General features: G+C 37.8%; 1 protein-coding gene across 1 annotated transcript in view; it reads left to right on the forward strand.

Moving 5' to 3' along the window:
• The window catches only part of C2CD6 (C2 calcium dependent domain containing 6), a 73,995-nt gene extending 49,744 nt beyond the window's left edge, over nucleotides 1–24,251 (forward strand). The window contains exons 13-16 of the mRNA XM_049772911.1: nucleotides 13,316–13,372; nucleotides 17,268–17,330; nucleotides 18,601–21,945; nucleotides 23,943–24,251. Coding sequence (XP_049628868.1) covers nucleotides 13,316–13,372; nucleotides 17,268–17,330; nucleotides 18,601–21,945; nucleotides 23,943–24,221 — 3,744 coding nt within the window. The 3' untranslated portion in view covers nucleotides 24,222–24,251. The remainder of the gene's footprint in view (nucleotides 1–13,315; nucleotides 13,373–17,267; nucleotides 17,331–18,600; nucleotides 21,946–23,942) is intronic.

Below are 24,251 nucleotides of genomic sequence, written 5' to 3' on the forward strand. Positions count from 1 at the left end.
CTAAAGTTGCCATTTAATACTATGGGTTAATGTGGTATGTTAATGGTATACAATATATCAAGCAATCATGTTTTGTAAATGTAATCATGTATTTATTTATTTAATTATTTTTTATTTACTGATACTTCAATTATTGTAATTAAATATTTTTATTTTTGAAATTTACCAGTGGCTGCTCATTTACACCTTGGCTTATACTCCAGTCACTAAGTTTTCCCAGTTTTTAGGGTAAAATTAAGGGGGTTGGTTTATACTTGGGTCATCTTATACTTGAGTATATACAACTCTTTATTTTTGTGCATTATGTAAGAGATCTAGTATCATTTTTATGATATGTGGATATCTAACTTTCATAACTCCATTATTGAAGAAATATTCATTCCCAATCTGCTGCTGTTGGTTGCCTTCTCAAATACTAGTTGACTAGATAAAGGATGTTTATTTCAGCACTCTTTATTCTATTTCATTGTTCTGTGTTTATGCTGGAACTCTGCAGTTGCTTATTATAGTTTTATTACATAATTTTTTTGTTTTGGGGCCACACCCAGTGATGCTCACGGGTTACTCCTGGCTATGCACTAAGAAATTGCTCCCGGCTTGGGGGGAACCATATAGGATGCTGGGGTCTTTCCTAGGTTAGCGCTTGCAAGCCTACCTCTAGTCAGAAGTGTGACGTTGGGGCCGGTGAGGTGGCGCTAGAAGTAAGGTGTCTGCCTTGCAAGCGCTAGCCAAGGAAGGACCGCGGTTCGATCCCCCAGCGTCCCATATGGTCCCCCAAGCCAGGGACAATTTCTGAGCGCTTAGCCAGGAGTAACCCCTGAGCATCAAACGGGTGTGCCCCCCCCCCAAAAAAAAATGTGTGATGTTTCCAACTTTGTTTTTCCCTCCAGATTATTTTGGCTATTCAAGTTTCTTTGTGGTTCCTTGTACTTTTAATAGTTAATATTTATACTTCTCTAAAGAATAACATAATATGGGGAAAGAATAACAATAATTTTTATATGGATTGCATTGAATTTGTAGATCACTTTGGGGTCTATATGAACATTTTAACAATATTAACTGTTCCAATCCATGAATATTGGTTTTTTTTCTCTTGGTACTTCTATCTTCCCTCAAGTTCATCAATATTTTAAAAGTCTTAATGTGAAGATCTTTCACTCATTGATTAAGTTTATTCCTAAAATAGTTTTGATCATTTTAGTAAATTGTTTTTAACTTATTTTTTTGATTGAGAGCTATTAAGAGTACAGCAGGACAACTATTTGTATCTTGTCTTTATGTTTGTTTATATTTACTTTATTTAACACCATGGTACAAAATTGTTCATGAGAGTTTTTGCTATAGAATGTATACCAGTGCATTTTTTCACCGGTGCACATTTTCCACCACCAATGTCCCCACCCTCCACTCTCCATCTGCTTCTGGGGTAATTATTTTACTTTTCTCTCCTCTTTCCTTTTTAATGCTGTGGTTTGCACCATTGTTTTGAAGGGTTGCCATGCATATCTCACTTTTTTTCCCTTTCCAGTTCTTGTCCAGAGTGATCAGTTCCAACAATCATCATATTTGTATCCTAACTGCATTCACCACTCTTTGTGGCAAGCATCCTACTATGGACTAAAATTCTTAATTTTACTAAATTTTTAATTGTTTGACATTTTCTTGGTGGAATCCTCAAGAAGTTATATAAATGAGATAATATCATCTGAAAACAGAACATTTTATTCATTCAATTTTGTTTTGTAACCACATCTAGTACTCTTCAGGGCTTGCTCCTAGGTTTTTTTGCTCAGGGATTATTCCTGGAAGTGCTCAGGAGACCATATGTGGTGCAGCAAAAGTCGTAATCCTTGTACTATTTCTCCAGTTCCTAATTTTACTTCTTAATACTTTTTAATTATAAGTTTGTTTATTTAAAGACCATAATTTTAATAGTTGCTCAGAATACATTTATTTCTGACACTGCATGTTCCAATATCAATCCCACCAACAAGGTAAAATTCTGTCCATCATTGTCTCTGAATTTCCATCCATTCCCAAGCCTGCCCCCTTTTCAGGCATGAAAAATGTATTTTGTGTTGATTCTTTACAGGTAAGTTATAATGAAATATATATATATATATATATATATATATATATATATATATATATGTTTATGGGCCACACCTGGTGGTGCTCAGGAATTACTCCTGGCTCTGCTCTCAGAAATCGCTCTTGGCAGGTTCTGGGGACCTGGGGATGCCAGGGATCAAACCTGAGTTGACTGCATGCAAGGCAAATGCTCTACCCACTGTGATACTGCTCTAGCCCCTTTTTAAAAAGTACACCAAAGGGGGAAAAAAGTACAGCAAAAACAAAAACAAAACAGAACCGTAAAAAAAGCATTATTATTTTGTTTTGTTTTGTTTTTGGGTCACACCCTGCAGTGCTCAGAAATTGCTCCAGGCAGGCATGGGGCACCATATGGGATGCCGGGATTCGAACCATCATCTGTTCAAATCAGCTGCATGCAAGGCAAACACACCCTACTGCTGTGTTATCTCTCCAGCCCCAGAAACATAAAAAATTTTGTATCTCACAATGATGTTAAGTCATGTCAGAAAGTTCATTAAGCTATTTGTTGCTTAGTGCCTATTATTTGCTTTGTTTCTGAACATTAAGTGGCTTTATTCCATGTTGACATCTAAATTGGTATGTTCCTACTGGGATGACAGGATTGAAAAATTTGGAGTTTTCACTCTGCTACACATGTGACCATGTGGTCCAAGAATTCCAAGCTCTGTCGCTGATATTGCAGCATTTGTGGGGCGTGGTTTTGGCTGCCATATGTATGAGTATGAGGTGGCAGGAATGTGTGTGTGCCCAACAAAGTCCTGGTGAAATCAGCCCAGATACCAGCATATCTAAAATTTTGGTTCGTGAGGCATCTCTGCAGAGATCTGTGGTTAAATAGTGAAGTTGGGTCATTGGCCAAGTGGTGATTGTGGGTGGTAGGTGCAGCTGGAAAGACTTTGGCAGGATGGGGACTTGATCTGCCTCTCCTCCTGAGGCTGTCTGTTTTCAGCTGTGAGGCTGGTATATCCAGGATATATTGTGCCTTGATTTACATCTCTTTGGAGAATAAAGTGAGTCTATGGAGCTGGCTGATGCAGACATCGTAACAGTGGCTGTACTTAATACTAAATTTTAATGGATTTTTTTCTTTTTTACTTGGTAATTTCCCTGGCTGTCTTTTTTTAGAAGTGATAAGAGCAGCTTTTCTTTTCCTGTTTCTTAGAGAAGTCTGTTATTTTGTGCAATGTTAACCCTGGTCTATCATATTTATTATTTATTTATTATCCTTAAATACATTCCTAAGTACGTCATCAAATGGTAAAATTTTTTTATCAGTTTCTTTTAAAAATTTATTTATAATATCACGTAACTTTTATCCTTATCTTAGTGTGATGCATGACACTTGTTGAATCAGTCTTGAATCCTAGTGGTAAATCTACCTTAATCATAGTGTATGATATATTTTTTTTTTTTTTGGTTTTTGTGTCACACCCGGTAACGCTCAGGGGTTACTCCTGGCTATGTGCTCAGAAGTTGCTCCTGGCTTGGGGGACCATATGGGACACCGGGGGATCGAACCGCTGTCCGTCCAAGGCTAGCGCAGGCAAGGCAGGCACCTTACCTTTAGCGCCACCGCCCGGCCCCAGTGTATGATATTTTAAATGTATTGTTTATTCATTTTTTGAGGAATTTTGATTCTGTATCTTGGGGTAGGGGGAAACATCCAATGATATTTAGGTATTACTCCAGGTCCTGTACTCAGGAATTACTCCTGACAGGCTCAGAGGGTGTTAGAAATCAAACTTGGGTCAGCCATATGCAAGGCAAACACCCTACCCTCCATATTGACTTACCATATTTGCCGGTATATAAGACGACCAGGCGTATAAGACGACCCCCTAATTTTGCAGTTAAAACATAGGTTTAGGCCTATATTCGCTGTATCAGACAGAACGTTCCTGTGCTGCAACTGTATGGACCACAGTGAGCCAATCCCAACAAGCAAAGGTTCAAAGGTTATACTGTCATAGACTTCCTCTCTGACTCTGGACAATCTGAGCAGGCTTTTGACAGTGTAGATTCGGGTGCAGAACATTGTCTAATTTGCATGCGCAAAAGCCTGCTTGGATTGACTGAGTTAGAGAGGCGGTCCAAGCAGCCTTGCAGTGATTGGTGCAGGCTCAAGTTGGAAATTTTGTTTTGTGGCAATATTCAGACACTTTTCCTTTAGCGGCATATTGAAACATTTTTTCGGGATATACTCGGCGTATAAGACGACCCCCAATTTTCGGTTGACTTTTTTTGTTTCAAAAGTCGTCTTATACACCAGAAAATATGGTATATTTTGTCATCTGGCTTTGATGTCAGTAATTTTGGCCTCATAAAAAAGAGTGAAGTTATTCCATTTTTTTTTGTTATTTCACTTTTTAAGAGTTTAAAAATAATTTATTGGGACCAGAGAGATGGCATAGTGGTATAGCATGCCTTGCATGCAGCTGACCCAGGATGTACCTGGGTTCGATTCCTGACATCCCCTACAGTCCCCGAGCCTTCCAAGAGCCTGCCAGGAGCAATTTCTGAGTACAAAACCAGGAATAATTCCTGAGCACTGCTGGGTGTGACCCAACAACCCCCCTCCTCAAAAAAAAAAAAATTCTTCGATATGAGTTCTTTTTTTTTGGTTTTTGGGCCACACCTGGTGATGCTCAAGGGTTACTCCTGGCTATATGCGAAATCGCCCCTGGCTTGGAGTACCATATGAGATGCTAGGGAATAGAACCATGGTCAGTCCTAGGCTAGCACGCCTTATGCACGCCTTATTCTTATGCCCTGCGCCACCGCTCTGCACCCCTTTTTTATTATTTCTATTTACTTAATCATAAAATTGAATTCAAAATTTCTCTTCCTACATTATTCAGTCTTAATAAGTTGTATTCTCCTAAGAATCTACCAATTTCTTATAAGTTGTCACATAAATATTTATAATAGTCCTTTTATATTTGTGTGGTATTGGTGTTAATGGTTTGTTTCTTTTTTCTTTTTTCTTTTTTTTGGTTTTTGGGCCACACCCGGCATTGCTCAGGGGTTACTCCTGGCTGTCTGCTCAGAAATAGCTCCTGGCAGGCACGGGGGACCATATGGGACACCGGGATTCGAACCAACCACCTTTGGTCCTGGATGGGCTGCTTGCAAGGCAAACGCCGCTGTGCTATCTCCGGGCCCGTTTGTTTCATTTTTTATTTGCTTGAGTCTCCTTTATTCTAGCCTAGCTTAACATTTGTCAACATTATTTATCTGTTAAAAACCATGTTCTTAATTTTACTGCTCTTTTATTTTTCTTACATCTATTTTATTTCTATGCTGATCTTTTCATTTCCTTTAACAACTTTGGGTTCAATTCTTTGTTGAGATGTAAAATTAGATTGAGTTTTTCCTTTTTTTATTGTTGAATTATTTTTTCTGTTTTAATCCTTATATTTTACTGTAGTTGTATTTGTAGAATTTGATTCTTTCTATCATGAAAAAAGATATGTTCCCATTTTCTTGCATCTTATTCAGAAGTGATTGATAATATTTACTAAATAGATCTTTTACCTATTACTAAATTTATTTCTAGATTTTCTATTCTACATCATTCTTAAAATATAAGATGAAGTAAATTTCTGTATATTGATTTTGTAGCTTTAATATTTAGGTTTTTATGTAGACTGATAGTGGAGTCATTAGGATTTTTTTATGTTCAATAGCATATTATCTATAAATAGTGATAGTTTGAATAATAATAAATTTAACAGTTATACTACTGACATTTAATTTTTTCTCAATTCCTTTGGTATGTTTTATTTCAGAATTTAATTTCTTCCTCAACTGCAGCTTATGACAGTTTAACTTACCCTATTTTTAAAGGTAAGTTTTTATTTGAAAATACATTGTTTCTATTTTTAAATAGTGAAATTAGGAACATGAACTTAAAATAAATGTTATCAAGATTTTCATTAAAATGTAATTTTAAGGGGCCAGAGAGATAGCATGGAGGTAGGGCATTTGCCTTGCATGCAGAAGGATGGTGATTCGAATCCCAGCATTCCATATGGTCCCCTCCTGAGCCTGCCAGGAGCGATTTCTGAGCATAGAGCCAGGAGTAACCCCTGAGTACTGCCAGGTGTGACCCAAAACAACAACAACAACAACAAAAATGTTAAAATGTTTTTGTGATTATTTTCATGAAAAACTTAATGAGTTACAGTGTTGAAGAAAGTCAAAGAAAATTGGTGGCTAAAATACAAAATATTATGTACAGATTATAACTTAGTATTATTAAATAATTTATTTTTGTTGTGTTTTCAGTATTTTATTGATACATTTATTAATAATTTTATCAGTGTTTTCAAATGCTTTGGGTGCCTGTAGTTCTATACAGAAGAGGTTTTCTGATTTAAGTAGTCTGTCCACTGATATCATTATGAAGATACATTTAACAAATAGCTTAGTATTAATATGGGGCAATCATAAGATGTGATGCCAGTTGATCTGAGCCTTGGAGCCTCTACTGTAGTTCACCTATTTCAGCTGCCCTGATGCTAGAAGGCAGTAGGTGCTTCCTAAAGAAGTCACAGTATATAGAGAATAAACTAAACACTTGAGTATATTGAGGCAGAAACTTTATTTGTTTGTTTGTTTTGTTTTATTTTTGGGTCTCACCCATTTGACGCTCAGGGGTTACTCCTGGCTATGCGCTCAGAAATCATTCCTGGCTTGTGGGGACCATATTGGATGCTGGGGAATCGAACCGAGGTCTGTCCTACTCTAGCGCTTGCAAGGCAGGCACTTTACCTCTTGCGCCACCTCTCCGGCCCCTAGGCAGCAACTTTTTATAAATTAGTGCAGAAGTAATTTCATATTTAACAGCATACTCTTCCATTTTATTTTACTTTTATTTATTTTAGCATCATGGTTTACATGGTTGTTCATAATAACATTTGTTTCTATCATTCATGTTCCAACAGCAATTCCACCACCAGTATAAAATTCCTTCCACCATTGTCCCTAGATTCCCAGCCACCCCCAAGCCTGCCCCTTGGCAGGCACAAGATAATTTACTTTATATTACTTGTTTACAATTAAGTGATAATAGAATTATAGAAAAAAACCTGTAGTAAAAGGAAATTTGAGAAAAATCATATCACAATGGGGTCATAAAGTCATTGAAGATTTTTTTTTTTTTTTTTGGTTTTTGGGCCACACCCGGCATTGCTCAGGGGTTACTCCTGGCTGTCTGCTCAGAAATAGCTCCTGGCAGGCACGGGGGACCATATGGGACACCTGGATTCGAACCAACCACCTTTGGTCCTGGATCGGCTGCTTGCAAGGCAAACACCGCTGTGCTATCTCTCCGGGCCCAAAGTCATTGAAGATTTAATAAGCTGTTTGTTGCTAGTTGATCATTATGTTATTGGTTTTGTTTGTTAAACTTAGGTGGCTTCTATGTTAGTTTGATATCTAACTTTTTGTGTTCCTACTGGAATGTGAGTATTGAAAAATTTGGAGGTGTTGTGTAGCCGCATATGTGGCAGTACCATCCAGGAATTCCAAGTTCTGTGGCTGACATGGCAATGCTGTGGGGTGTGGCTATGGCTATCACAGCTTCCAGAAGTATAAACAATTGAAGAAGACCGCCCACACTCACTCCTACAAAGTCCTGGAGATTTCTGCCCAAACACTGGCATCCTTGGAGTTTTGATTGATTAGGCATCTCTGCAGAGATCAGTGGTAAAGCAGTGAAGTTGGACATGGGAATGGTGGTGATTGTGGGTTGTGGTGTGACTGCTGAGGCTTTTGCAGGGCAGGAACTTGACCTGCTTCTCCTGAGAGTGTCCTTGAAAATTTCCACAGCACAGCCAGTGATTTTTTTTCAAAGCTTAATTTACATCTTTTTCAAGAATATTAGTCTATGAAGGTGACCATAAAATACTCTTGTCTTGACTGTTTAGAGGAGATAGGGGTAATCTAGATAATAAAAAAATATATAATAAATCTAGATAATAAAAAAAGAACCCCCACCCATGGGCAGATGAGCAAAGATGACTTCATTGAAACATGTAAGTATCCTTGGGTAGTGGTTAATAATTTTATAATTAACTTGAGAAATGAGAGGTAGGGGTAGCAGAGCTCAGGGTTGCCTATTTGCATGCAAGGGTTCTGGTTAGATCCCAGGCACTTCATGAACCTCAGCACTGTTGTGGGTAGCCTGGAGGTCCTGAGTCCTGCTGGGTATGATCCTGGTGGTCTTCAGCATGATAAAACTTGAGCAGCACTGCATCCTTTGCATGGCACTCGACTATCACCTGGTTGGTTACTGCTGGAAGTTCATCCTGAGTTTCCTTATACTGTTTGGAAGTATCAGGAAAAAAAAAAAAGACGAATGTAGAAATAATGGTTTTAACTTAAATTTTTCTTTACCCCAAGATATGTGACCCATTTTAAATTTTTAGATTAGTACTTTAACTACATTTATCTTTATATGTATATATGTGCACGTGTTGTATATCTACATGACCAACCACACATAAGAATGTATTTCTACATCTACATGCAATGATAACACATACATGTACAATAAGTCTACATATTGAGACATAGGAGGCTGTGAAACATAGATTTTTGGGGGTTTTTTTGGGCCACACCTGGTGATGCTCAGGGTTCCTCCTGGCAATGTGCTCAGAAATCACTCATGGCTTGGCGGACCATATGGGACTCGGGGGATCCAGGTCCATCCTGGATCAGCTGTGTGCAAGACAAACACCCGACTGCTGTGCTATCGCTCTGGCCCCTGGAACATAGGTAATTAGTTTCAGGATAAATATATAAAATTTCAGGGAAAATGCACCTAAGTTATTCTAGAGAAGAGTAACAGTTTGGAATAACATCCAGGAATAATAATGCCTTGGGGTATGAGATGCCATATTACTTTATAAAATAGATATTTTGGGGTATATGTAATATGATATCTGTACAACTTTAATTACTTCTATTAAACACAAGCAAGATCTGTATTTTATACTTATAAGTACATCTTAAAAGTAAGAAAGTTTTTTTGGGGGAGGGGGACCACATCCAGCAGTGCTCCAATGTTACTCTGGCTCTGAGCTCAGAAATCACTCCTGACAGGCTTAGGAAACCATATCAGATGTCAGGGATTGAACCCAGGTTGACTCTGTATAAAACAAACGTCCCTACCCACTGTGCTATCACTCTGACCCCAAAAAAGTAAGAAAGTTTTATTAGGTTAAATAGAAGGTATTGATGAATAAACTTTGTCTCATCTCTACTTGCTATTAACTAACTATGTTACCTTAAACATTTTTTTTCAAAAGCTTGGCAACTATCTTATTTAAAAAAAAAATAAGGGGCCAGAAAGATAGCATGGAAGTAGCATGTTTGCCTTGCATGAAGGACAGTAGTTCGAATCCCGGCATCCCATATGGCCCCCCTAGCCTGCCAGGAGTGATTTCTGAGTATAGGACCAGGAGTAACCCCTGAGCATTGCTGGGTGTGACCCAAAACAAACAAAAAAAAAAGAAAAGTGAACACACAGAATAAACATGTCTATGCTTCTTCACATCTGCTTTATATTGCCTTGATAATTTGTAAGCAATTAGCATTTAATATTCATAAACCTGTGAGGTTTGGCATAATAAACATAGTTTTACAGATGATGAAACTAAGACATTTAAAGACTGAGTAAATTGAAAAACTGAAAGAAGCCAGAAGCTGCTGTGGTCCAGGATCACCTGATAAGTGAAAAGCCTTCATGAGTAGGATAAAAATCAAATATCCAATTAGAAAGATGGTTTATGGCATGTGGCATGTCTGTCTCTCTCTTTCTCTCTCTCTCTCTTTCCCTCTCTTTTTTAAGTAAATGCCTATAGTGGGGAGAAAGCTTATTTTACTATTAGGCACTCTTGTCTTGCTTTGGGGCAGGTCACAATTTTTCTGTGCTGTTGATCTCTCCTAATTCCTAAAAGTTTATATTCTAAATTTATATCTTTATTTAAGCACCATGTTTACAAACATGTTTGCAGTTGGGTTTCAGTTATAAAAAAAGAACACACCCCTTCACCAGTATAACATTCCCACTACCAATATTCCCCAACTCCCTCCTCCTCCACCCCTTGCCTATTTTTGAGACAGGCATTCTATTTCTCTCACTACTATTGTCCTAACAGTTGTTAGTGTAGTTATTTTTCTAACTGGACTCACCATTCTTTGTGGTAAACTTCATATTGTGGGCCAGATCTTCCAGCCCTCCTCTCTATTGTTTCTGTGTATTATTACAATAATGTCTTTTTATTTTTCTTAAAACCCATAGATGAGTGAGATTATTCCATGCCTATCTCTCTCTGTCTGACTTATTTCACTCAGCATAATAGTTTCCATGTCCATTCATGTATAGGAAAATTTCATGACTTTATTTTTTCTGATGGCTGCATAGTATTCCATTGTGTAAATGTACCACAGTTTCTTTAGTCACTCATCTGTTGTCGGGAATCTGAGTTGTTTCCAGATTCTGTCTATTGTAAATAGTACTGCAATGAATATAAATGTGCTGTAGGCATTTTTGTGTTGTGCTTTTGTGTTGCTAGGGTATATCCCTATGAGTGGTATAGCTGGATCACATGGGTGCTCAGTTTCCAGTGTTTTGAGGAATCTCCTTATTGTTTTCCATAAAGGCCAGACTAGATGCCATTCCCACTAGCAGTGAATGAGAATTCCTTTCTCTCCACCTTCCCACCAGCACTGATTGTTCTTGTTCTTTGTGATGTATGCCAATCTCTGTGGTGTGAGATGGTACCTCATAGTTGTTTTGATTTGCATCTCCCTGATGATTAGTGATGTGTGGAGCATTTTTTCATGTCTTTTGGCCATTTATATTTCTTCTTTGAGGAATTGTTTGACCATTTATTTTCCCCACTTTTTGATGGGGTTAGATGTTTTTTTCTTGTTAAGTTCTGTCAGTACCTTGTAAATCTTAGATATTAGCCCCTTATCTGATGGTTATTGAGTGAGTAGTTTCTCCCATTCTGTGGGTAGTCTTTGTATCCTTGTCACTATTTCTTTTGAGGTGCAGAAGCTTCTCAGCTTAATATAGTTCCATCTGTTTATCTCTACTTCCACTTGTTTGGAGAGTGCTTTTTCCTCCTTGAAGATGCCTTTAGTCTTAGTGTCATCGAGTTTTTTTTTACCTATGTGTTGTTTTATATACCTTATGGTTTCCGGTCTGATATCAAATTCATTTGGATTTGACCTTTGTGCATGGTGTTAGATGGAGGTTCCAAGCTTGCTTTTTTGCATGTGACTGACCAGTTGTCCCAACACCACTTGTTGAAGAGGTTTCCCTTGCTCCTGAGAGCTTACTCCTGGCTTTGAGCTCAGGGCTCACTGCTGGTGGTCCTAAGAGACCATATGACATACCAGGGGATCAAACCTGGTTTGATGCATGCAAGACAAGCACCCTACCTGCTATCTTATCTCTCCAGCCCCAAGAACAAAATAGTTTTCTAAAAATCTATTAACTAATAAATATAAATGTACATTTAAACACTGTCCTTATACTTTGCATTATTTTAATTAATTTGGTCTTATGGAATCAATTCCATTCTGTAAATACATTGTATAAAATGAAATACAATTCACATCTACTTTTGTTGACTTCCTTAGATAATTTTTTTTATCAGTTAGAAATACATTATGCCTATGCCAGTTAGACTGCCTTCTACTATTTATGCACATAGCTTTGAACTTGGCATTGTGATTTATTTGTTTCATATCATGGTCTTTCCACACTAGACTTACTATGTAAGAATCTATGCCAATTATTTGAATTGAGAGACAAGACTTATTTTCAGAAGACTCCTAGAATTGAGCTCAATTGTCTCCATAGTGTTTTATGATTGTACAAGCAACTACTAAAGAGCTAAATTGAGGTTTCAAAAAAATTATTAAAACCAACCTTTTTAAACAACAATATAGACAAGTTGAGTAATGTGTTTAATTATTGAAGGTTATAGAAACAATCAGAGCCACCCAGAGCAGCATCACAATGAAAATTTTGCTTCTTTTTTTTATTTTTTGAACTGGATTATGATTCAGAGAAATAGAAATACTCAATACAGATATTTACTGTAAGCTAACCAAAAGATAGTCTTTTATGTACATGGAATGTACCAGAAGGATTAGAAAGTTAGCTCCAAGGACATGGTTGGCATGCATGAGCCTCCAAGTTCAGTCCACAGCATGCCTGGCTCCTGGAACACCACTATACTGGGTATTTCTAGAAATCATTCTAAAGTAACCATGCATATCTGTAAAAGTATAGAAAATTATGAGATTTAGTTTTAATTATATGTATTTATGTATGCTATTGAAAATTGGATAAAAATTACTATAATAATAGTAATTAATGAGGTTGCACATTACATCCTCAGGTACAGTGTGTCCAGGATCTGAGCAAAAGTAGTAGTAATAGGGGCCGGGCAGTGGCGCTAGAGGTAAGGTGCCTACCTTTCCTGCACTAGCCTTGGACGGACCGCGGTTCGATCCCCCGGTGTCCCATATGGTCCCCCAAGCCAGGAACAACTTCTTAGCACATAGCCAGGAGTAACCCCTGAGCGTTACTGGGTGTGGCCCAAAAACCAAAAAAAAAAGTAGTAGTAGTAATAATAATAATAATAATAATAAAATGGACATTATTTTCTCACTAGGTCCCAGTCATAGTGTTAGCTGCTTTCACAGTGGCGTTATGAGGGAGGCTCTTCACCCTTGGACACTTGAGGAAATTGAGACAGAAAGGGAAGATAGTTTCTCTGAAATTAGATGGTCCCTTAGCTGCAGAAACTATTGGAGTTCAAAAGTCTGTCCCCAGAGCCTCTGCTCTTTTTTTTTTTTTTTTTTTTTTTTTTTTTTTTTTGGTTTTTGGGCCACACCCTGTGACGCTCAGGGGTTACTCCTGGCTATGCGCTCAGAAGTCGCTCCTGGCTTGGGGGACCATATGGGATGCCGGGGGATCGAACCGCGGTCCGTCCTAGGCTAGCGCAGGTAAGGCAGGCACCTTACCTTTAGCGCCACCGCCCGGCCCCAGAGCCTCTGCTCTTAACCACTAGACTGCATAATCATTAAAGACATTCTGAACACAATGAGGTTGAGGATGCTTGTCAAGTACCATAGTGCCACTTTCATTGTATGATCATGTTTCATTCTTTTTCCAGACAGTTCTAAGACCTGTGGGAGAAAAAATACAAATAAAAAAGGAAAACAGGTAATTATTAATATGCCTTTAAAATTAATGTTTTAATTATTTTATAATTAGCATTTATTTAATGGTATCTTTTGTTTTGCTTTATTTTTTTTTTGGAGGGCCGTGCCTAGCAGTATTCAGGGGTCACTCCTGGCTTTGAATTCAGGAATCATTCTGGCTTAAGGGTCTGTATGGTATGCTGGGGATTAAATCTAAGTCAACTGCATGCAAGGAAGCACCCAACTCACTATGCTATCTCTCTGGCTGCATGGAGAGCATCTTTAAGGCCTTTATTATATTCATATATTCATTATATTATTATGAAATAATATATAAATTTATGATAAGCCAATCCATTTATATAGTTTATCAAAACTTACTAAAGTGTGTGCATCAGTATAAAGACATAAAAGATTAATGTGAATTTTAGCAGGATACAGTACTGAATTCTTTACTTCTACTTCTCCCAAATACTATCGATTAAAAAATCAACTAACTCAATATAGTATCAGGAGCTGCTGCCTGGCTTTTATTGGGAGGATACCAGCAAGGCCAAGGGGGCATAGCTCATTACTCTCATTAGTTAGCCCACTTTCCTTGCAACAAGAAGTATAAATATTAACTGACTGACTTTTGCTGGGGAAGCATCAAGAGTACCTAGTGGGAAACATCATACAAGCACACCAAGCTGTCACCTGCCTCCCACTCATTTTTCAGAAAGTGACTGCCTACCTTAATTTAAAAAATATTTTAAAGGATCCAGTGTTTCAATATTAGGTCTTATTGGCCAAGTTGCAGTTTAAAATCTCTCATACCAAGAACCAATGGGGCCGGAGAGATAACATGGAAGTAGGGCATTTGCCTTGCATGTAGAAGAACGGTGGTTCGAATCCTGGCATCCCATATGATCCCCCAAGCCTGCCAGGAGCGATTTCTAAGCGTAGAGCCAGGAGTAACCCCTGAGTGTTGCCAGTTATGACCCAAAAACAAAAACAAAACAAAAAAAAGGAGATGAACAGACTTTTCTCTGGTGCATAGACAGATGGCTTATGAAAACATGTTCATCATTAACTATTATCAGGGAAATCTAAATCAAGATGGCATTGAGAGTAATCTCACCTAGGTTGAAGGATACAAATTTGAAATGCAAAAATAAATAGCACTTTAAAGTATCAACAGACTTACGCATACCTGGAAACAAAAATGTAAACATTTGGGCCCGGAGAGATAGCACAGCGGTGTTTGCCTTGCAAGCAGCCGATCCAGGATCAAAGGTGGTTGGTTCGAATCCCGGTGTCCCATATGGTCCCCCGTGCCTGCCAGGAGCTATTTCTGAGCAGACAGCCAGGAGTAACCCCTGAGCAACGCCGGGTGTGGCCCAAAAACCTAAATAAATAAATAAATAAATAAATGTAAACATTTATAACTACAGAGAAATTATTTACTTATTAATATAACAAAATATACACTTCATCTGTATAATAAATTACCAAATGTTGATGGAAAAATCAAAAACCAAATGAAATGGAAAACTTAAAATGGTAAAGATGTTGATTCTCCCAGATTGATCAATAGTTTTAGTTTTAAATAGTTTTCTTTTTTTTCTTTCATATCTCACAGTGGTGGTACTAATCCTGAAGGATTCACTGAGCTGATTGGTGCTAATTGAGCCTTCTGTATTATTATTTTTACTCATTGTGCTGGCTGTGCAACTATGCGAATTTCCCACCAAATTTACTCAGCTGTTAATACTATAAAAGTTGGTAGTGTTGCACGTCCACAAGTGCAGTCACACACTCCAGGAGCTATGGAACTAGAACAATTTGTCAACTTGAAGTTCAGAGGGGGAACTGGACCCTTGTTGTTTGGTGTGGGTAGGGGCTTTTGGGCCTTGTGGCAGGGAAAGGAGTCAGCCCACCCCCATTCGGAGAAGGCCAGTGTTACCCCTCCCCCAATTCCATATGCTAATATCACCTGGATGGTCATACCCACCCACAGCTGGAAGGGGTCTGCAGTTAGGAATAAAGGTGTTATCTGGGGGATAGGAAGAAGAAAAGCAGCAAAGGATCATCATGGAGGGCAGCAGGAAAGAGGCTGCATGAAAAGCTTGCTTGGAAGCCATGTGAAAAAATGCTCATGGCGGTTAGGTATCATGTAATAAAGCTGGTTATTTCCTGAAACGTCAGCTACTTGTGAATCTCTTCACCGTTATCCTACAACCTTCAGACTCACGGGCCAAGCGGCTACAGGTGCTGTGCCAGGAAATACCTCACCCCAACCTTAGGACTCTATATTTTATATTTATACAATAAATGGTGGCCCATACAGGAAAAGGACTTGAGAAGCCGAGAAGACCTCAGCGATGGTGAGTGCTTTAACTCTTTGGTGAGTAACCTTGGCTTTCTTGAGCTACAGCGAGAATGGAAGAGCCAAAAGTGTTGGACCACGTGGGCCTGATCTGAACATGGTGGAGACCTCCTTCAAGTGGGGGAGAGCAGGCAGTGAAGCAAAGAGAGCTGAAAGCTTGGAGCACCTCCCCAAAGGCCTAGGCACCCGACCTTTCTGCTATCAAAGGTGTCTTTTCCGAGTGCCATGGCCTCCCTATCTGCAGAAACTTATAGAGGTCACTGATTGGAAAAAAGCCAGAAAAAAAGACTTCACTGATGGCGGGCTGGCAGCAGGCAGACAAATGGTAGCTCCCAACCCAAATTCAGGCCCAGATGACCTCAGCTTGATCTAAGCTCCCAGACATGAGGCAGTGGTGGTGGAGTGCTGCGTTCCCTGAGGACAGGCACCATGCTCAAGCCCAACTGCTGCAAGAGGTGGCAGGTCCTGAATGACCCGGGGTTCTGCAGAGTTAAAGCCACATGGCCAGCCTGCACACCCTGGGGAGTCGCTGTGCCAACAAAGGTCTCAACCCAACACTAGGACTCTATATATATTTGGGGGAGGGGGTGTCACATACGGCGGTGCTCAGGAGTTACTCCTGCTCTACGCTCTGAAATCACTCCTGGCAGGCTCGGAGGACCATGCGGGATGCCAGGATTCTGCATGCAAGGCAAACACCCCACCTCCATGCTCTCTCTCTCCAGTCCCAGGACTCTATATTTTATATTTATTTATTCAACAGGCCAGTTATTAGCCTAGAGATTTGTCTACCTGGGGCAATCTAGTGGCTTCACATTTTTTCCAGATTAGTTTTAAGGGCAGGGTCATTTATAAGCAGAATGATGTTAGGTGTGGGTAGGGGCTATTGGCTTTTAAATTGGTAAGTGGTTGAGTATTGTGATACATTCATATTAGGGAATAACATTCAGCAATAAAAGGGAACAACGTATCACTGTACCAAAAAATAGCTTAATCTAAAAAAAATGGCCTTTAAATAAAGTAATTTATATTTATAAAGTGGTTTTGTGATTATTTGGGGGAGTTGTGTGGCAGCACTCCCAAACAGTATTCAAGATGTCCAGGGACTCCAGAAATAATTATCAACCAATAGGACAGTTAATTTAGTGCAAGAACACAAGAATGCAATGTTGATTGCCTGTGGTGCCTGGGAGGGAGGGAGGAAGGAGGTAGGTGCTGATTTCATAATTATTCATTGAAACATTCATTTTGTACCAGGTACTTTTTTGGAAGTTTTCGATCGCCATTTAATAATTAGGGGCTGAGAAATACTTATAATGCCACCTCCATATAGTGTTAGATGTCATTTATTGACTGAAGCATTTCATAAACTTCTAAAACTAACATTTGCTATAATTTTATTTTTCTACTTTATTTATGCTTTAAATTTCTGTATATTTTTATTATATTACTTCAGTCAGTCAGTTATTACAGCATCAAGTAAGCTAAAATCTTGGGAAATATCCTTGCATTCTATGCAGTCTAAATGATCAATTTTCTCTTTTGTAAGGCGGAATTTTCATCATCTTCAGAAGATTCACTATATTTAAATAAAATTAATTCCACATATTTGGTGAGTTTTGATATCATTTCTCAATATTTATTATATTAAAAATAATCGGGCCAGCGAGATAGCACAGCAGTGGGCATTTGCCTTGACCGTGGCCGACCGGGACAGACCTGGGTTCAATCCCCAGTATTTCATATGGTCCCCTGAGCCTGCCAGGAGCAAATTCTGAGTGCAGAGCCAGGACTAACCTCCGAGCACTGTTGGGTGTGGCAAAAAAGAAAAAAACAGATTTTTTTTAAATTTTTCATGTTATTTTATGGCTCTAAAACCAGATTACCTATTAGACACACCTTTAGTGACCAGCTTAATAAATAAATAAACAAATATATCTAGTTTCTGTCCCTGACTTAATAGATCTCACTCTGGAAATGAAGTTCTGAGTATCTGAATTTCACAAAGAATTCTGGAGAGGGACTGGCGAGATAGCACAGTGGTAGGGCGTTTGCCTTGCAAGCCACCGACTTAGGACCGACGTTAGTTTAAATCCCAGCATCCCATCTGGTCCCTCATGCCTGCCAGGAGTGATTTCTAAGCACAGAGTCAGGAGTAACCCTGAGCACCATCAGGTGCAGCCCAAAAAAACAAACAAAACAAAACAAAAAAGAATCCTAGAGAATTCTTATGTTGTCATCTGATTATGAGCTAGTATTTAGAAACTAGTTATAATTCATTATTACCTGTTAAAACAAATCTTTGAAATACATTAATTACAGACTGATTGTTTCACATTTTGCTTTCTTCTAAAAATAAAGAAGTTGGATCCTGAGTGATAGTATAGCTAGTAGGGTGTTTATCTTGCATGTAGCTGACCCAGGTTTGATCCTAGTACCCCCACCCCACATGGTGCCCTAAACTTTCCGGGCATGATTCCTGAACAGAGAGCTGAGAGTAATCCCTGAGCACTACTGGATGTGGACCAAATATTGAAAAGAAAAAATAAAGCAAAAGTTTTACTACATGATGAATACTAGGCATGCATCCTCACCACTGTGCTATCTCCATGCCCCTAAATGTATCTTATAAATATTTCCAAATACTCTAGGTAGCAAATAATTCTTGAACATAAAATAGAGTCAGTGATTTGAATAGGACATGTTTGCATTAAAATTTTATTTTATTAAAATTTTTCATATTTTACAATAATCAAGTTGTTGGGTTTTGTAGGTGGTAGGCTGAATAAATAAGAATTTTCCCAAAGAAAATTTGGCAGAAAATCTATTATAAAGTCAAAATAAATTTTATATATTACCCCCACTTCTTTTTAATCTTACAGATCCAGGAATTCAATACCCAGGATGGCTTTGCATCTCTGCTAAGAAATATAAACAGCAAGATATCAAAGAGGAGAAACAAATGTAGAACCAGTTCCTCCTATTCAGATGTTGTAGAACATGAAGACCAAGATCCTTCTTACTCAACAAAGTCAGAACCTGAACAACTTAAGAAAGCCTGGGCTCAGGCAACTGATGTAATCCCAATAGAGGCTCTTGACCCTGAATCAGTCCAGGATTCTGCTGTCCCTACAGCACAGACTTCACCCATGGACAAAGAGTTAGCTCACAAACCTGTTAATGCCACAATAAAAACATTAGACGATAAGGACACATTGGAGGGAAGACTATCAAATGTATCGCTACAAGGAGAATCACCAGTGATGGAAGATGAAATTGCGGGCTGCCCACCACAATCAAAATCATCATGTCTTATGTCCCACATAGAAAATTTAAAACAGTCAATGGTTCTCAAGTCAATTTTAAGTAAAGATCTGCAAGACCTTTCAGAGAAATTATTTTCTGAGCCAGATATTTCTATGGGCACTGCATCGAAAAAGTCAAGTTCCATTATTCTAACTGTGCAGGATGATAAGTCACCAAGTGGTTTGAAAGACCAAATATTTGAAGAATGTCAAGATTTAGATAGCTTGATTTCAACGGGCAGACCAGAAAATATTTTATGGGTAGCAAAAGAACAAGTCCCTGAACAAAACTCTCGAGCTGGGGAGGTAGATTTTCCTGTGCATAAAAAGAGACGTTTTAAAACCAAACATTTAGAGAGTGAAATGTGTGACTCCAAGTCAGACTTAATTGGCCTTGCAAGTGATTTTGATATAAAGAATATAGTCATTACCCCATTCTTCTCAGAGATGGGAGAAGCAGCAAATGAGACTCAGAAACGATTGCCTACAGATGCGGAGTGTTTATCTTCAAAGATTTTACTTCATTATGAAGAAAGCAAAGACAAAATGGAATTGCCACAGGCCAAATCTATTATAAGCCAGATAATACAAGCATTTCCTATTGATATTCTTTTAGAATGCGGGATGATTAAGGTGGTAGAATTAGATAATGAATACCACAGTAAGTTTTTGCTGGATTCAGGGACAGATTTTGCTGAGGAACATGTAAAATTTTCCACAAAGGATGATTCAGAATCTTTTCCAGGACAGAGTATACCTATTATTCCCAAAGAGACCACTTCTACTCGCAGGGTTCAGTTTGTAGGCAAAAGTCAAAATATGTCCCCACAGTACTCAGAATACCAGTCAACACCAGACAATAAAACCAACCTGTCAAGTAATAGTGAGAATTTTTATAGTAAAGAAAATTATATAAGATATTTAAAGAATTTAAATAACTCAATAACCAGTAAGCATAGTGAGTCAGATATAATAATGGCTTTTTTAAAAAGCATTTTTAATGTTTATTTCAAATATAGTCAGTCCAGAAGAAGAAGACAACAACCAGAAAAAGACCTGAAAAGACTAATTAACCATTCTTCTCTAAATAATACAGAAGATTTTAGAGAAATGGAAGAAAATTTAGATAAAGTAGACAAGTTAGACCAAAAACCCATTTTGAGTCAAAAGCTCTGTGTATTTCTAGAAGAGCTTTCAGAGTCAGAAATAAAAAATTTAAAATCTGAGTTAAGTAAACATATTCAGCATTATCTTGTAGAGGAACTTTTAGATGCAGGGCATATCACCAAAGAGGACTTACCAAAAATCTACCAAAATTTGTATTTGATGAATGAAAAGAAAGAACCAATAGGGCAAAATATTTTTCTGGAAAAATATTCAGGAACTATAAAAGAAATTCTATCTTTTATAAATAATTTTAATCATCACTGTATAGGTAAACAGTTAGAGATAAAGCTAAGATCTTTTTTAAATGAAATTCTCCAAAACTGTTTTCTAAGAAATTTCTCAGAAAGCAGTTTATTTAAACAGATAGAATCTGAGAATCTACACTCAAACCTCTCTTCTCTAAGAGACAAAAAACCCTCCATATCCTCTCATGACTTAAGACAAGGTATTACAAGGGGAGGTTTTTATAGAAAGCCTGAAATAAAGATGAAATATCCTCTAAGTAAATCTTTACAAAACTATCTTAAAGCTTTATCGGACAATGAACTGTTAAATATACAGACAAATTTAAGCAAACGCATCTACTGCCTTTGGATAGAAAGGCTTTCAAACTTAGGACTAATCACAGAAACACAAATAAAGGGAGCCACCCCTCATATTAAGTTGATTCATTCCAATGCTACACAATTAAAAAGCATAAAATCAGATTTATGTTGTAAAAACAAAAATGAGAGTATGAAAGGGCACTTAGAAAATCAAGAAAACATTCCAGAAATTGTCCAAAACACAAAAATTCCTGACAATAGAGAATTGATTAGGAAGGAAGAAAAGGAAACGACCTGCTCAAACAATGTTAAAGAAAATCCACCCATAATTGGAGAACAGAAAACACATCCTATGGAAGAAGCTGAGATGCAGGGTTTAGAGTCACAATCTTCTAACAAAAACTCTCTGGTGATTGCATTAGATATTAATTCATCTGAAAAACTGACAGATTCAGAGTTAAAAAAACAAACGAAAGAACAAGGTGCCCCCCAGTTGTCTAGAGCAGACACTGTTGGTTTGAAAACAGAGATTCAAGATCCATATAATGGGAGTGGAAAGGCAAAGCCAGTTCAATCAAATGTGTGTTGTGAAAGGATGCTGAGAACCAAGCCTCTTGACAAGAAGGAGCATAATAGCTTCTGTAGACTGCTGATCCAGAGAAACACCGAAGCCGTCCTTGTCACCTGCCCCAAACTTGCTACTTATAAAATGACAAGTGAAGATAAAGAGTATGGCAACAAATGCCCTTTTAATTTTAACTTAAGGCAGAGTAATATATCTTATTTTGATCCAGAGTCTGGAGATAAATTTAAATTGTCTGATCAATATCAGAGATGGAAAGGACATAATAATAACAACAAAAAACGGCCTTTAGTAATATTTGGACAATACAAAAAAGAAATACAGACTCTTTATCCAAAGCTACTTGAGAGTTCTAATGAAAAATACGCCACATTCTTGGAATCACATCCCTTTAAGTATAAAACCATGAAAGCTGAGAAAGGCTCAAAATCATTCCTCTTCCCAGAATTATTCAAGAGCGAACATCTAAAACCCAAAATACGGAAAGAAAGAGACCATCATGGCAAACAAAAAAAGTCCCTCACCAAGATAGGTAGGGGACTGCCAAACATGATGCCTGCCACAAGAGGTCTACGAAAATCCATTCCAAAATCCATGCTCCAGTGGACCGCAAGAAGAACAATACATGTAATTATGTTCTTCTGCATCTTCTCTATTTGGCACACCTCTATCAGCAGTTTACTTTGAGGCATATATTATCTGTATTCAAATGGCATACCCTTCCAATTTAAACAATTCTGACATTCAGATATTACTTCACTTGATTTTAAAATGCAATCACAAATTCAAGGGGTCTGATTATTACACTGTGTACTTTTTGTAGAAAACAGATTAAGGCAACCCTTGTAGAACATGAATTAGAAGAAAGGTTCTTTCCTTTTGGACCCTATCAGTGCCTTGACTCACTGCCAGTGTCCAGGGGTGTATATACTCTAAGGAAACATACTGGGATTTTTTTTATGCAGATAGAAGCATAAACAGATGTACCTCACCCTCCAGTAAATGAATCATCTTTCAGTAAACAAATGAAACTCCAATTGTATATGAATTATTTTGCAAAACATTGATATGCAAGCTTTTAATTTATACCCTTTTATAGAATGAATTGCAAAATTTTCATTTTACTTCTCTCTTTTATTTTTCTTCATTGCCATCCCTCTGCTATTGCATATGCTGAAAAGTCTGGAAATTTGAATCTATCTGTTGTTTTTGTTTTCAAGCCACATCTGACTATGCTCAGGGGGCTACATCTGGCAGTACTGGGGGGATTATGCAGTTTTGGGGATTAAACTATAGGGCCTCTTATATGCAAAGACCACACTCCCTCTAGCCCTCAAATCTATGTGAATAGTAACACAAAACTTCTAGGAAGAGACCTCTACTAGGTTTTAAAACCATTCTAAATAAAATTTTGGAAGAATGGTTTATTCTGGGCACCTGAGCCCCCCTCACTTTATTCCATTTCAAGCAGACCCGGTAAGTCTCCAGAACCTATCAATATTGCTCCCACAACAACAAAGATTATTAGGAAAAGGAAGAAACTTTATTTTCTGGGCCAGTGCCTTCCCTGTTTGTAGAAGTAAACAGGCACATCTCATAGTACAGGAAACAATCCTCCAACTGTTATTCAGTTGTTGGATGTGCATATTTTTCCAATAAGAAAATGGCTCATTAAAGAAGATTTGCTTTGAATGTGTTTTCCACTTTATACTAAAGTCCTATATAGTAAAAAGTGAGGTGCATTATATGAATTAATTATAAATAATAAGATTAGAAGCAGAGTAAATATATAGTGTCTACTGTCAATAGGATTTCTTTAATTCAGCATCTCTCTAGTCCCATACACTGTGGGTTGTTTTTTTTTAAATTACTTGGGTGTATATAGTCCTTCATTTATTTTCCTGAATTTGTCTTTTTAATTCTCATAAAGTACATGAGGTTTTTATTATTTAATATATTTTATTATAATATTTTTAAATGTTAACCTCAATGCTAAAGAAGATGTTAGCTATTAAGCTTTGTATGACTGTGAAATTTATAAGTTTGTAATTTATATTTGGGGGTAACATTAAGGAATTTAGAATTTATGTTAGGGAAGATGTATTTTGGAGAAATAAATTTTGGGAAAACTCCAGCACTACGTTGGAGTTGAACTCCTGAGAACAGACCTCATAGATTTCCCTGGTTTCCAGCTTCATAAATTTCACATTTTTAAAAATAACATCCTTTAAAGTTAGAATTTTGTTTGTTTGGTTTTGGTTTTGGGGTCACACCTGGCAGCACTCAGGGGTTACTCCTGACTCTGTGCTCAGAATTCACTCCTGGCAGGCACGGGGGATTATATGAGATGCCAGGATTTGAACCATTGTTCATCCTGAATCAGCTGTGTGCAAGGCAAATGCCCTAACGCTGTGCTAACTCTCCAGCCCCTTAAAGTTAGAATTTTGAAAGCATAATTTCAGAGGTAACTTCGGAGCATCTGAATTTGGGGATTGCCTTTAAAGCAGTTAATGCTCATCCTTAGTTTAGCTTTTCACTGTTTATGTTAAGTATTTAATATTTGTCAATGGGAATCGTATTTTTGTGATACTTAACACACAACCTGATCTTTTCTTATTACTTAGGACTGTTCTGATAGATTTGAGGAACTACCTGAGAACGCATTTCAGAATTCTGAAAAAGCAAAATCCAGAGCAAGACTAGTAGGAAAGAGCCTAGAGGAACATCCGAAACACCCTGGAAGACCATATACCGCCCCGGAGATGATCAAACGCCGAGACAGCTATTCTGGAAGACACACACATTCTCGACTGAGTTCAACAAGCTCATTCCAAATGAGTGATCTAGCCCAAGATTATGAAGCCCATAAAATGCAGCAGAGGAAATTTCGAAGAGAATGCTGAAAAGTATTTGCTTTTCTGTGGTATCATCTA

Source organism: Suncus etruscus, chromosome 5 (assembly GCF_024139225.1).
Source record: "Suncus etruscus isolate mSunEtr1 chromosome 5, mSunEtr1.pri.cur, whole genome shotgun sequence".
NCBI lineage: Eukaryota > Metazoa > Chordata > Mammalia > Eulipotyphla > Soricidae > Suncus > Suncus etruscus.